This window comes from Hemiscyllium ocellatum, chromosome 35 (genome assembly GCF_020745735.1).
Source record: "Hemiscyllium ocellatum isolate sHemOce1 chromosome 35, sHemOce1.pat.X.cur, whole genome shotgun sequence".
Taxonomy (NCBI): domain Eukaryota; kingdom Metazoa; phylum Chordata; class Chondrichthyes; order Orectolobiformes; family Hemiscylliidae; genus Hemiscyllium; species Hemiscyllium ocellatum.
Window position 1 is genome coordinate 11814783 of NC_083435.1, and position 14949 is coordinate 11829731.

Consider the following 14949-nt stretch of genomic DNA (forward strand, 5'->3'; position numbering starts at 1 on the left):
TAAGTTGGCAGACCAGGTAGCAGTAGGATTTGAGAATCTCCCAATTATCAGTGCTCTATTCCCCGTCACGCCGAATAAAAATGTCAACCGAATTAATTATGTACATTACAATGTACTCAGGCTGGCCAATAGAACTAGAGATGCGGAGGCGGGACTTTCTGAACAATTGGCAGCGACCTCATTGATGACAGTATAAAATAGAATGGCCTTAGATATGTTGTTAGCAGAAAAGGGGGGAGTGTGCTCTATGTTCGGAGATCAATGTTGTACGGTCATCCCCAACAATACAACACCTGATGGCTCGGTAACCAGAGCCCTGGAAGGACTAAGAACCTTGTCTGAAGAAATGCATGAACATTCAGCTATTGACAACTCTCTAGGAGGCATTTTCTACTCCTGGTTTGGGAAGTGGAAAGAATTGATTGTGTCTGTGTTTATGTCCCTTGTTGGTATGATGACTGCGTTAGTGTTGTGTGGATGTTGTTGTATTCCCTGTATTAGATCTTTGTTGAACAGGGTAATCATTACAGCAATTGAAGGGAAGGCTCTCCCGCCCTACCAGATGTCACAGATGGAGACGGAAACCGTGGCTCTGGCAAGAAGGGAAGACTATGCGTCGGAAAGCGAATGTGATGTATAAAACTGGTTTGTTGGTCTCATTTTCATGAGACCAAAAGGGGGACTTGTAAATATATGCCTTAGTACGAAGCATTCAGAAGCATTTAAATGCTACATTTGTTTCAGTCACTTATAATAGAATGCGACGCTTAACTATTAACTAACACAGTGGGTTGTGTAACCCTTGTGGGGACGAACAGACAGTGGAAAAGTACTGAGTACATCCGATGTATATGCTGATGTAAACACACAATAGGAATGACTTTTAACAAAGAGTAGTGTGTACTGGCGGCCTTGGTGGCGGTTGGGAGAGCGAGGCAGATAGCGGGGGTGTTGCCGCCCTGAGGTTGCAGTTGCAGATCTGTGGTTAAAAAAAACAAGAACTATTTCGAGCCACCACCCGCCGAAGGAGGTCACGTGGTGCTCCGTTTCGTGGGCAAAAGAAGGTCAGGTGGAGTCGGACATTCGGGAACGCGAGGAGGCGTAGAATGGAGTCAGATCAAGAGCCAATCAGAAGAAAATCTCTCCTCAGTGATTGCATGACGTTTTTTATATTAAAAAAAACTGGGTCAGGGACAGGAAGCGGTCTTACTTTGCGAACTGACACACTTTGTAGTTGGTCAGGGACAGAAAGATCTAGACCCAGAGCTCTGTATACTTTGTCCACTTACTTCTTAAATAAACTAAGAGTGTGAGACTGAATATCTTCTCCTATTGCTTCATTGAAAGAACACGCAGGACTCGGCTCACACATAGAGTGGAGTAAGCTGGTAGATTGAGCCAAAGTCCAACAAATTCCATCCCCAACTCATTACAGATCTACATACAGCACACGGAATACAACAGTTCACCTTGTGAAAAGCAACAAAGGGTTGGCAATAAATACTAGCCACCTGTGATGCCCAAATCTCACGAGACAGCAAAACAAGAAAAAGTCAATAATAACACACAGAGTGCCGATCGAGATTTTGCATGCTGTTTCACCAGAGAATTTGTCATCTGCAGCGAGTCCCCACTGTAATAGAATCACCATGCTGGCCCATTTTCTGACTCTCTTGCACGACCTCTACCCCAATCTCATTCTGCTCCAATGTCTTGTCTAATACGTTTATTTATTCCTCTCCGAACTCTTATTCTGTCCTTTATATGACCAGTTTTAAAGAGGTGGTTTGTTGTCATAATTTGATTTCTGAACCTTCACACATTTAAAATTCGATAGAAATATAACCATAATGCAAAAAAAAGAAAGCCAGTAACTTATCAGTAGCACAAACAAAAACAGAACTTGCAGGAAAAGCTCAGCAGGTCTGGCAGCATCTGTGGAGAGAAATCCGAGTTAGTCTTTTGGGGTCTGGTGAGCCTTCCTCAGAACTGCCAGATAATTCTGATTTCTCTCCACAGATCTTGTCAGGCCTGCTGAGCTTCTCCAGCAACTTTCGTTTTTGTTTACGTTTCTGATTTAAAACATCCACAGTTATTTTGGGTTTTTAATTCATACCAAACAGTACCAATTTGCATTAAATTTAAGTAAAATGAAACAGTACTTTTATTTCATTCACTCATGTTATGTAGACACCTGGCTAGTTTTTATTTCCCAACTGTGAGTGAGAATCAGCCACATTGCTGTGGGTCTGGTATCAGTTGTAGGCCAGACATCCTTTCCTAAACGACATGAGTGAATGAAATGGGCTTTCTGACAATCAGCAGTGGTTTGCTGGTCATCACTTGACTCCTAATAACAGGTTTCATTTATTTTTGCATTCAACTTCAACCATCTGTCATGGTGGGAATTGAACCCACATCTCAGAACATTACCTGGTTCTCGAGATTATATAGTCTCGTGATATTATGTAACTACTAAAGACTTCCTAAGTTATAAAATTAAATTAAGGAACATTTTTATCCAAAATATAGAACAGACTTTAAGATAGACCAATACAAATGACAGGTTCCTGGGCAGAAATCAGGTGATTAGAATACATTCAGATTTTACAGTGACACCAACCTGGCTTGTTAATAAACACCTAGCTTATTTCATAGAGTGGTACATCGGCCAATCATAGTGAAACTGATTGGTTTAAAATGTAGACCGTTTGACAGTTAACATTAACTGTTGCATTCTCCGTTTCAACATCTCAACCAATCAATTTGAAGTTTCCAAACTACCTCGCGTCATACGATTTTTTTTAAAAAATGTTAATTTCTAGTACCACTGACTTTCTTTGTGGTTCGGAGTGAAGGCCTTCCAGAAGTTAGTCAAACTGAACTTTTCAAGAGCTCAGTAGCGTCAAAAGTGAAATCCGTCCGAGTTTGCACGTGCTGAGTCCGGGCATGGCTTGCAAAGAACAAATCCAGAGTTTGACAGAAGAGACAACTTGTTCTATTTGTCTCGATTTCTTCACTGACCCTGTAACGCTGCAATGTACACACAACTTCTGTCGCTCCTGTGTCGATGAGTGTTGGGAGAAGGATCGGTACTTTTGCCCGGAGTGTAGACACGAGTTTCCGGGCAAGAGATTCAGGATCAATCGAGCATTAGCGAATCTGGCCGAGAAACTGCGAAAATTGAACCTGGCAATACAGGAGCAAGAAAGCAAAATTCACTGTGAGAAACATCAGGAAGAATTGAAACTGTTTTGTGACACTGACCAGAAATTGATCTGCGTGAATTGCGTCGTTGATTTAGAACACAGAGGCCACAGCTTCCTACCACTTAAAGAAGCTGTTGAAGTCTACAAGGTACAAGGGAGGACGGGAAAATATTTATAAACTGACAAGCTTAATGCGCTTTTCATTGTTTAACAATTGCTTTCTCTGATTTATCGGGAACATTAAGGTCAAGCTGAAATCCTCCTTAGAAGATCTCACAGAGAAGAAATTGGCTGTCTTGGATACGGAGAATGTTCAGAAACGGAAGATTTCCGAAGTGAGGGTAAGGACTCCCTGTGCTGATTTTCTGGGATCTAGGTTAGTTTTGTTCCCTTTACCGCGGGACATTAATGAGGTTTCACATTTCATTTGGTAGAAACAGGCGAGCAGTCTGCGGACCCGCATCACATCCGAGTTCACTAAAATGCACCAGATTGTCACTGAGAAAGAGCAACGTTTACTCAGAGATCTCAGGGAAGAAGAGGAGAGGATTGTAGAACCAATGGAGAAAAACCTTCGAGAGATTCAGGAGAAATTAAATTCTATTGAGGTGGAACTCTCAAAATTGCAGGAACAGATGGAGCAAAAAGACGCGTTGATGTTTCTGAAGGTGAGTGAATTTAAAGCGCACCAGTTCATTGAAACGTCCCACAGTTATAAATTAGCATGTTAACTGTGAAAATAAACTGCAAATGCGAAAAGCGGATCAGAATTAAACCGAATCTCGCACTTTCTGCTAAAATATTCCAATCCCACACAGCCAACACATTTCAGAAAAGACCCACAGACTCGGTGAAATGGTTTGTCGTCATCTCGATATTTAGTTTCTCGTTATTTCCCTATTGCCAAAATTAGTTTTCTCCTGGACCATTCTGAGTCTGAATGTTTGACACATGGTCTATTAGCGTAACGTTATCTGTCAAACGCACCAGACAGTTATTTATCTATTTATTTACTTTCCTCAATGCTCCTTCCACCTTTGTCAGAGACAATAGGTGCAGGAGTAGGCCATTCTGCCTTTCGAGCCAGCACCACCATTCTGGATGATCATTGCTGATCATCCTCAATCAGTATCCTGCTCCTGCCTTATCCCCATAACCCTGGATTCCACTATCCTTAAGAGCTCTATCTAACTCTTCCTTGAATGTATCCAGCGACTTGGCCTCCACAGCCTTCTGGGGCAGAGCATTCCATACACCCACCACTCTCTGGGTGAAGAAGTTTCTCCTCAACTCTGTTCTAACTGGCCTACCCCTTATTTTTAAACTGTTAAATTTTATCTTTCCCAAGTCTACTTCTTTCAACAACCAGTTCTCTCCTCCTGAAATATGTCATGTTAAAGTTCACTATTTGTGATTAATTTCTTTCAGGAAGAAAATTACCAGTCGACAAGGTAGGCCTATCTCTTTGGTGAAAATCTCCACAGGTTGCAATTGATTTCGTGAAGTGTTAGTCTGTGTTTATGTGCTAGTTATGATCACAACTTTACAGGATCATAAACCAAACGACAACAACTCCATCTGCAGTTCACAGATAAATGATTTTTTTCTAATAAGGAGCTCATTACAAGCTGAAACTGTATGTGAGTCTAGATTAGAGTGATGCTGAAACTGTATTAGATTAAATATACTGTTCTGCAACATTGCGATCAATGACAAGATGTTACAGAATAATGCAAACTGTTTCCTAGGCCGCAGATAATCGTTTACATAATGTAACATGCCTGCATATTTATAATCCTGAGACTGAGCTCAGAAGTCAAGCTCCACCAGGTTAATGTCCACCAGCTTTATTTGAAATCACAAGCTTTAGGAGCGCTGCTCCTTTGTCAGCAGAAGTGAGGGGGGCAGTGCTAAGAAAGCTTGTGATTTCAAACTAAACACTTGGACGATAACCTTGTGTCATCTGACTTCTGACCTTGTCCACCTCAGTCCAAGAACGGCACCTCGACATCATTGCGACTGAAGGAATGCATCTGACAGCCTAAAGAGTTGGCGATTCATTTTTACTCCAGATTATAGTCCAACAGGTTTAATTGGAAGCACCAGTTTTCAGAGTGCTGCTCCTTTATCAGGTGTTCATCAGCGCTCCGAAAACTAGTGCTTCCAATTAAACGTGTTGTGTGATTTTTACCTTTGTACACTCCACTCCAACACCGGCATCTCCAAATCATTTTAAGTCGGCATTTCCTTTTAATTCAGTGACAGCAACATTTCACCTCTTACGCTTGCTCTGTTATGAAACAGATCGAAAGATTGCCACTGCATGGTGCCTGCCCTTTCCGAGAATGTCATACTTTAAAGGTTAACGGGTCCTTCATTTTATTATAAAACAAATCCCTCCTGTACCATCAATAAACACAATAGCGAAATCTTGCATCGAGATACAGCCTTCAATGGAATGTAACCCTGGCTTTTTGCTGAGTGTTGCTGAAAAAGACGTGTACCACGTCATAGAGTACGTTCTTAACACAGTTGGCATGTTCATGACATCGAGGGTCTTGAGTGGCCTGTATTTTTCTACAAGCATTCTGAATAGTACAGCAAGCTTACAGGCTGGATATTTGCCATATCCAACGGTGTTCCTGTCAGTTAGTGACTAATCTGTGGTCAGACAAAGGAACTGTTCTTGATATAGGTGGCTCACTTCTCCAACCTTGCATTTCCTTCTAATTCAGTTACTGAAACAAAGTTAACAATTCCCCTCTTACTTTCGATCTATTATGAAACAAACTGAAAGTTTGGCCATTTCGTGAAAGGAGTTTGACAAAAGAGGTTTTTTTTAACGACCGTTAAATGTTTACAGATGCAGTGATGACCATGTCACATTCTCCGAGGCAGTTGGCTCTCTGTCTATTGAAAAGTTTAATGGTCCTTTACAGTACACAGTATGGAGAGAAATGATAGACAACATTCATCCTGGTAAGGAACCTATACTATTTCTTTCCTTGTTATAAACGTTATAATGAAGAGTCTAAGTGGACACAAAACTCCAGGTTAAATTCTTACATTGTTAATCTTCTGGATGTCCTCCACTCTCATTACCATATTGTAAACATTGTAAATATTGATTTTTTTCCAGTAAATAGAGAAAGTAAGGTACAATATTGGAATTACACATTTGCTTTGCACTTAATTTGTATGCATGGTCACTTCTGAATGGTTGTGTAAAGTATCGTTATATGTGGAATGCAATTGTTTGAAAAAATATAGGACACAATGTCCTAGTGGCAAGACTGCTAGCCTGTTAATCAGAAGCTCATATTCTGTGAACTTAGGCTCAAAACAACAGACAATGGAATTTGAATTCAATTAAAATATGAAGATCATGAAATTATTATTTTTTTTAGATTACTTACAATGTGGAAAAAGCCTCTTCGGCCCAACAAGTCCACACCGACCATCCGAAGAGCAATCCACCCATACATTTGCCCCTTCGCCTAACACTATGGGCAATTTAGCATAACTTCACCTAACTTACACATTTTTGGACTGTGTGAGGAAACCGGAGCACACCCACGCAGACACAGGGAGAATGTGCAAACTCCACACAGACAGTTGCCTGAGGTGGGGATTGAACCTAGATCTCTGGCACCATGCAACAACAGTGCTAATCACTGTGCCACCATGCCGCCCAATCATTGGGTAAAAAATCTGGCTTACTAATGTCCTTCAAGGAAGGAAATCTGCCATCCTCCCCAGTTGGGCCTACATGTGACTCCAGACTCCAGAAATATGGTTGACTCTCAATTACCCTCTGGTCAGTTAGGAATGGGCAATGACTGTTGGCCTAGATGGAAATGCCCACATTCTATGAATGAATAGAAAAAAAAATAACTATGTCCATTTGATATTTGACTAGACTGTTGGAAAACATTCTGAATTATAGCATGATTACCTTAATGTTACAGGAGAGCAATGTTGACTGAGAAGTGTGTATCAGGGCATTGATCCCCTCTGATATTTTGTGGCAAGGTTGAAACTAAGCATTCAATTATCTTTTATTCTTATTCACCCTTCCTCTAGTGGCTTAACATGATTAAATTATCTACTAGGTCATTTCAGGTTGTGACCATAATATGCTGGCTCATGCAGAGAAGACCAGTTTTCAAAATAATGGATTGTCCATATGGAATATTGTTTGTGGTCTGTGACTATTTTCAATTTCACCTCCTGTAATTATTGGATTCTGTGATTCTATTCTATCTTTATAACCTTTTGAGTTTAAAATGACTTTCTACATATTGACCTTCAGAATATATTTCACTAAAAACTTGGCCTTTGAAGTTTATTTTGCTACTGAGAATGCTTCAGAATAGATATTGTCTTCTTCAAGTTGAACTCTAAGTGTCTTTACTCTCCACTGAAAACAATTCCTACAATGTTGGACTTTAGCTCAACAATTTTTTTTTCGTTTGTTTTGTACATGGTGTGCCACCAACTGGACATTTTGTGCACTTTAGGGGTTCTTAACTAAGGCAGAATGTATGCACTTGCCATAGAGGGAGTACAGCAAACTCAGCACACTACTTCCTGAGATGTTGGTGCCATCCTATAAGGAGAGATTGAGGAGATTGGGCCTGTACTTTCTTAAGGTGATAAATTTCTTAAAAAGTTGAAAAAGTACAATAGAGGGAAGTTATTTCTCAGCTGGGAGTGTAGAAGTAAGATGCAGTGTTTGGTTAATGGGGAAATAATTTGGGACTCGGATGTGGAGGAATTCCTTCACTTAGAGGAGAATGAGATCTGAGCGATTTAACAATAGGGGCTGCTGTATTTGCAGATAATAGGGGTATCAATTGACATGGAACAGACTGAATAAAGGAGATGACAGAGATAATCATCTATTGTCTAGATTGGCGAAACAATCTCGAGAGTCTAAATCTCTGCTCTCCCAGTCCGCGCATTCTATCTCTCAGCAACCCCCTCACGTGATTTCCCTCCCACTCTTTTCATGTGCTCCTGTTCCGCATTTTCTTCTCCCCCTACCACAGTCGAAAAATGTAGTGCTGGGAAAACACAGCAGCTCAGAGTCAGTATCTGAGGAGCAGGAGAGTCAACATTTCGGGCATAAGCCCTTCATTGGGAATGATTCCTGATGAAGGGCTTATGCCCGAATTGTCAATTCTCCTGTTCCTCAGATGCTGCCTGACGTGCTGCACTTTTCCAGCGCCACACTTTTTGACTCTGGCATCTGGCATCCTCTACCCCAAACACAGTTCATGACCCCTAGCACTACCATTCTTCCTTCCTTTCTCTTCATACACCTACTATCCCCTTCTTTCATTGCACTTTTTAAAAAAAATTCTCCATCTCTTTACTACTCATTCTCACTTAGCACTCCGCCTGTGTCCTCTCTCTCCTCCAGATGGTCACAAATCATCTCTCTAGTTTGTTTTCTCAATGCCTTCCTTTCTGTCTCTTTCTATTGTTTCCTGCTTTTTCTCCTTCACTAATCCTGCAGCTTTTCTTACCATGCTAATTCCCTTATCTTGCTAATTCTCCACTTTCTAAACTTCCTGTCCTTTACTCTTTCCCTCTTCTCTTTTTTTACATGCAATAATGTACACACAAGTGATGGTATTATTCCTAGACTATGAATCCAGAAACGTAGCTGGGGACACGAGTTCAAATACTGCTCTGAAGATAGTGTCATTGAATTCGATATTTAAAAAAAATCTGGAATTGGCCAGAAACTTAATTAGACTCGCCACATAGACACAGTGCCCCGAAGAGCAGGCCAAAGGCTAGGAATATTGTGATGAGTAACTGATTTCTTGACTCCTCAAAGCCTGTCAACTATCTACAAGGCACAAGTTGTGAGTGTGAACAAATACTCCTCAGTTGTCTGGATGAGTGAAGCTCCAAGAACACTCAAAATGCTTGCCAATATCCAGGGCAGGGAAGCCTGCTTGGTTGACACCACATCCACAAGCGGCCACTCCTCCACCACTGACACTCAGTAACAGCAGTGCATGCTATCTAAACGTTGCACTGCAGAAATTCCCCAAATATCCTTAGATTTCACCTTCCAAACCCACGATTATTTTCATGTAGAAAGACAAGGACAGCAGATACATGGAAAAACCATTAACTGCCACTCACCATCCTGACTTGGAGAAAATGTCACTGTTCTTCATTGTAGCTGATCATAACCCTGGAATACCCTCCCAAAGGACTTTGTGGGTCAACCTAAAGCATGTTCAAAAAGAAAGCTCACCCTCACCCTCTCAAGGGCAACGAGGAACGACCAATAAATGCTGGTCCAACTATCAATCCCAACCATCCATGGATGAATAAAGATGAGCTCTATGCTCCCAGCCTTCTTCACCTCATCCTCCATCTCCATATACTCTTTCTCCTTGTCCATCCCGCCCTTCATTGTCGCCTCTCTCCTCTCACATATTGAATCCTACGAATTGAGATTGGAGGTGCTGAGAGTTTCTATGCATGTACAATTAAAACCTTCTTTCTACATTGGTAATTTGTCAGCTCCAGGCAGGTCCTTTGACATGCATGCTTTAAAATTACTTAAATTGTGCTGGCTGTATATCAGCTGAGGAGGTGTCACCTCATTTATAATGTACATGATCTAGGGCATAGGTAACCACTGACAGCCACTTTCTTTCCATTGGTTCAGATATGGCATCCTCATCCCAAGATCCTATGTGTATACACGTCTCACCTCCTCTTTTCATCTCTTCTCGATCATCTGATCCGTGAGGTTGTTGGAACAGAGGCTGCCACGGTTGCCTTTTCTGCTGCTACTGTTAGGAAGCTGCAGGACTCCGATTGGTCTCTAACTCATTGTGGGTTGAGAAGTTCCTAGCTGGAGCCTTCAGTTGGCTAACATTTGCCATTTTTCACTAAAGTGCGTGATGGGGTCAGGCTATGATAAATCTTCTGTATAAGAGTTAGCACAGTATCTGGCCATTTCTTCAACCATTTCATGAGGCATTTGCAAAAACTTGAGAGATCCCAACCTCAGGACACTGCACAATTTTGTATGTTTCAATAAAATCAACTTGCATTGTTCTATAGTCCAAGAACACAGGCTCAATGTCATCCAATGTCACCATAAGACAAATACCCTGATCCAGTGATCTTTTTAGTGATCTTCTGCTCTGCCATCTCAAATGTAATTATATTGTTTCTTAACTTTGGGAAGAAACATTGCACGCAATTTTTAAGATGTGGTCTCGCCGAACCATGAACAATTTAAGTTGCTGGAATTTTCCAAATATATTTTCTCTGCTAATATAAACTTCCATATTATCCTTACTCTTTTTAAGCTCTAGGTTACCATTTATTTGTGGTACCAAACATATGAGTTCTACTATGAATGTAGATAGAATTATTTCTCCAATATCACCATGGTTTCCTCATTCCCAATTATAATGTATCATGTCTCAGCTTCTAAGAGATTGGTCTGAAATTTATCTGAAGATTTTTTCTTTATATATTTTAATAGATATTCTTACAATCTATTTTTATATTTCTTTCGTTTACTGTCATGTTCAATTTTTCCCATGTTATCACTATTTATCATGCAAAAGTGTCAAGCATTCTCAATCCTGAGACCATTTAAAAAAAATATTGTGATTGATTCCCTTTAAACTAATACATTTTCAACTTTCTGAGTGATATGTACGTGGCTCTTCCTAGTTGAGCTTTTGCTTTTCAATGGATTCTACTCCTGTTAAACATTTTAAAATTTTTGAAATGTTTCCCACATTCAGTTGCTACTACAAATTTGAATCTGTTTACTCAATCAACACAACCAGGTCTTCACTCATCGCGATGCAATTGGCTTTAAGTGTATGATTCTTGCCTGTGATTCGAGTAAGCCCATTTAAAACGCAATGTAGAATTCAATAGTATCACAAATACTTTAGCCCAATGGATATATTACTAATTGCTAATTTACTCTACTCTGAAACACAATGCTACATATAACATTGCTGTATCCCAAGTCAGTTTCACAATATATCATTTTAATAAACGCTCCTGATAACATATTAACAATTTATCATTGAAAGCGCTCTTGGAACTGTGGTTGGTGCAGACTATATGAAGACCAACATTACTCATGATTACTGTACTTCATTTTTCTTCGAACAAGCGGTATTAGTTTACTGTTCAGTCTGTGTTGTAGCTCCTGTTAGGCGGGCCTTTCTGTACTGGCACAGAATTTCGAATAGAATCACCTGATATTCCTAATTTCGACCCAAACTGATTCCACTTCATGACTGCCTGATAGCAGATACGGTTCTCTCTAAGAGTCCAGATGATAGCCAATTTCAGGCCTAACCCATATATGCTCCTAATCTTGCTGGCCATTGGTCTCTCTCTCTCTCTCTCTGCGACCCGCAATCTTCTGACAAATATCATCCCCTTATCTCACACTCCTGCTGTTTCCTTCTGCATTCTTTATCCGTATCATTCTCTACTCTTTTCCTCTACTGCTTAATTTAGCTTCATCAAAACTCGGTCATCTACTACACCGTTCTGTGTCCGCATCTTATCCATCAACGAACCGCATTCTCTCTATATTTTCTTCTGCATCGCCTTTGTGCTTTACATTTCTCAGCCACAGTCATCTCGCACTTACTTCATTTTCCATACTATCCCGCTGTTCTTCCGTCATTCCCCTCGCACCTCCTTTCCGGTAGCTTTCTCGTTCTCTCACTCCCCTTGTACTCATTTGCCTTCGACTTTGGCATTGTTCCTCGTTCTGGCTACACTTTCTACTTCCACCTCTCTTAATCGCTGACGATGTTACTTTAACCTTTCTCCAGCCCCAGCCTCTCTGACTCTGGATCCGAACACAGCGAATGCCATGCTTATCCTTTCAGAGGATCTAACCAGTGTGAGATTCGCCGACAGCGCACAATCACTTCCGGACACGCCTGAGCGATTTGACTTCATGCTCTTTGTCTTGGGTTCAGAGGGATTCACATCTGGAAGGTATTACTGGGAACTGGAGGTGGGGGAGAAGACTGAATGGATTGTGGGAGTGGTCCGAGAGTCTGTGGACAGGAAAGAAGGATTCAACATGAGCCCTGAATCTGGTTACTGGACTGTGGGGCTGGATCCTAGAAGCGGCTATTTTGTTGTCACTTCCCCCTCTGAGATTCCTATCTCGCTGAGTGTGAGACCCCGAAAGATCGGTATCTACCTGGACTATGAGAGTGGACAAATATCATTTTACAATGCAGGCAACATGTCCCATATCCACACTTTCTCCCAAGCTTTCACTGAGAGAATCTTTCCGTTCTTCTACCCGGGAGTCAATAATAATGGAAAAAATTCCGCACCTCTGACAATCTGCCAATTTAAAGATCACTAATAAAATTCAGTCCATCTGCACCGAATCTCCGTTTCCTTCCAATTGTAAACTTATCCGCGTCAGTCACAGATAGAGAGGAAATTCCGTTATCGCTGAAGGTAAAAACATGTAAATCCGAAATGGAGACTGTAAGATCAGCAAGGAACTCTGTATGGGGGCGCGGGGGGGGGGGGGGGGGGGGAATGAAGGTGGGGAAGAGAAAAATACCTCGATTGTTTGCCAAGTCTCTCAACTTTAAGAATGACCATGTTGGTTTCAGTTCCTTGATATGTAAATTGCAGGATTCTTTTTAAAAGTTACATTCTCAAGTGAACTTAAACAGTAGGTGTCAAATCGGCCCAGGTAATGCTTTGAAGGTGTGTGGTGCCCTGTGTGAGGCTGTGTGCACCAAATGTTCAGACTTCTTCTATTTCTAAAAAAAGGGCTTAATAGAATCTCGCCAATGTACCATGCCACAGAGCTATAAATCTTGTGTCTTACGATCTTATACTCCACAACTACCAGATGAAGGAGCAGCACTCCCAAAACTAGTGTTTTCAAATAAACCTGTTGGACTATAATCTGGTGTTGTGTGATTTTTAACTTTGTACACCCTAATCCAAATCCGGCACCTCCAAATCATGGTTTGATTAGGAACTTCTATTTACCTGCTTGCAACTCCTTGCCTTCTGCTTTCTTCCTTTCTTGAATAAAAATTATGCTCACCAGTTTCTAATTTGCTGAACGTTTCTAGAATCAAGAGAATGTTTGAAAATTAAACCAAAGCATCAACTGTTGAAGCAGACAATTTTGAAGACGTTGGAATGAATTATTGCAGGTGATAGGATCTGAGAACATTTATTTCTCAGAATTTTCCACATCTCTTACCCTGGTGATCTCATTACAAGAAAATCCTCCCTCCATTTCACACCTTGATTTACTATTTTTTTTTCTGAGCTGTTACCTGTAGCTTTTTTGGAATGGATAGGCACAAAATATTGCATTCACCAATTTCAAACTATTAATTCACACTTTAGGTATTTTTCTATTTTACACTGCATCTACTAACGTTCACTATCCTTTTTATGCTTGCAGTTTCTATTATTTATAATTACCTTTATTGCGTGTTCTGACTGCTTCCTTTAAATGTTTTGAACTATTCTTTGTACTTTCTGTATTAATACAATCTACCAACTCATCTCAAATGTTCACGGATTTCTATGCCTTTTGTTCCAATTTCAGACAGTCTTCAACTACCTCAATCAGATATAAATAATTAAAAGATCCCCCTGAGATTCCCTCCTTAGCATTCTTTCACTGAACCTCTACTGTGCTTATGTTGACCGAAATATTTAACATGTCTAATCTCACTTTCACAAACTCTATTTTCAGTGTTGATAATTGCTTTCAGTTCAGTTTAAAACATCGTTCTTTGATCTATTGTTCTCAGTCTCAAACTGACATCAAATTCAGTTAAACTGACTTTTTTTTTAAGTGATGTCTTTGCAATTGGGTCATTATTCCTTCCTGTCTTATTATTTCTCTTTCAGTTCTGATGAAGAGTCACCCCGGACTTGAAATGTTAACGCTGCTTATCTCACCAATTCTGGTATCAGCGCTTCGCAGAAGATTTAACTTTTTCCACATCTGCATCTCATCCATTTATTATTCCAAACTTGTTTTCGTGCGTGTTTTTCAACACATTTATCGTGGTTTGTGATTTTCAACATAAGTATTGTCGTTGGTTACTCAGGCTTTCTCAATAGATCATAATTTCCAGTTTGATCTAAGTTATTAGTGACAACATCAGAAATAGCTGGAAAGACTCAGGAGTTCTGACAGCGTTTGTGGAGAGAGCTAACGTATCAGGCCCAATGACCTTTCAGAGTTATGTTATTAATCGTCATGTGCACCATCAACTGCATAATCTCTCCTTTCACCGAATGTTTTCTGTATCTCCTCGAAGTTGTCATGAACCATTACATCTGTTGGAGAACATAGTTTTCAGGATTCTCAACGGTGAATGCAACACCAATGCCTCTGATTCGAGGCAACATATTCCAGATCATAACTGGTTGCATGACAACACCGTTCATTTCAGTTCATTATTCAAAAGCTTTATATAGCTACATAATCTGCTTGTCGAATCCCTTGCCACTAGAAACAAATTCTACTTAGTTGCACTGTGAAAACTTTTCATACATTTTTTTTTCACTGTTGTTAACCTTCACCTCAGAAGAAGTAGTTTTTAAATCCTCTTTAGTCAGTGGTGGGTGGTAGGAGGTCTGCAGTATTTTGATTTCTTCACCCTTATTCGAAACGTCTGTAGGCATAAGTGCATTGGTTGAAAACCAT

General features: G+C 40.4%; 1 protein-coding gene across 2 annotated transcripts; it reads left to right on the forward strand.

Moving 5' to 3' along the window:
* The first annotated feature begins 2856 nt into the window (after positions 1-2856).
* On the forward strand, positions 2857-14224 carry LOC132832700 (nuclear factor 7, brain-like). 2 transcript variants are annotated; one of them, XM_060850797.1, is made up of 7 exons: positions 2857-3357; positions 3455-3550; positions 3644-3877; positions 4638-4660; positions 6073-6188; positions 12065-12233; positions 14145-14224. In XM_060850797.1, exons 1-7 carry the CDS (start codon positions 2950-2952, stop codon positions 14170-14172), a joined length of 1074 nt encoding a protein of 357 aa, XP_060706780.1. In that variant the 5' UTR covers positions 2857-2949; the 3' UTR covers positions 14173-14224. The 2 variants fall into 2 exon arrangements, with proteins under 2 accessions (XP_060706780.1, XP_060706779.1); XM_060850796.1 differs by lacking the exon at positions 14145-14224 and having other exon boundaries at positions 12065-12761.
* Positions 14225-14949: the final 725 nt, after the last annotated feature.

Excerpts from the sequence above, each read along its gene's own strand:
- LOC132832700 (XM_060850796.1), top strand. The coding sequence starts at position 2,950 with ATGGCTTGCAAAGAACAAATCCAGAGTTTGACAGAAGAGACAACTTGT. Across the intron at positions 3,358-3,454 it reads AAGCTGTTGAAGTCTACAAG|GTCAAGCTGAAATCCTCCTT; the intron begins GTACAAGGGAGG and ends GGGAACATTAAG. Across the intron at positions 3,878-4,637 it reads ACGCGTTGATGTTTCTGAAG|GAAGAAAATTACCAGTCGAC; the intron begins GTGAGTGAATTT and ends AATTTCTTTCAG.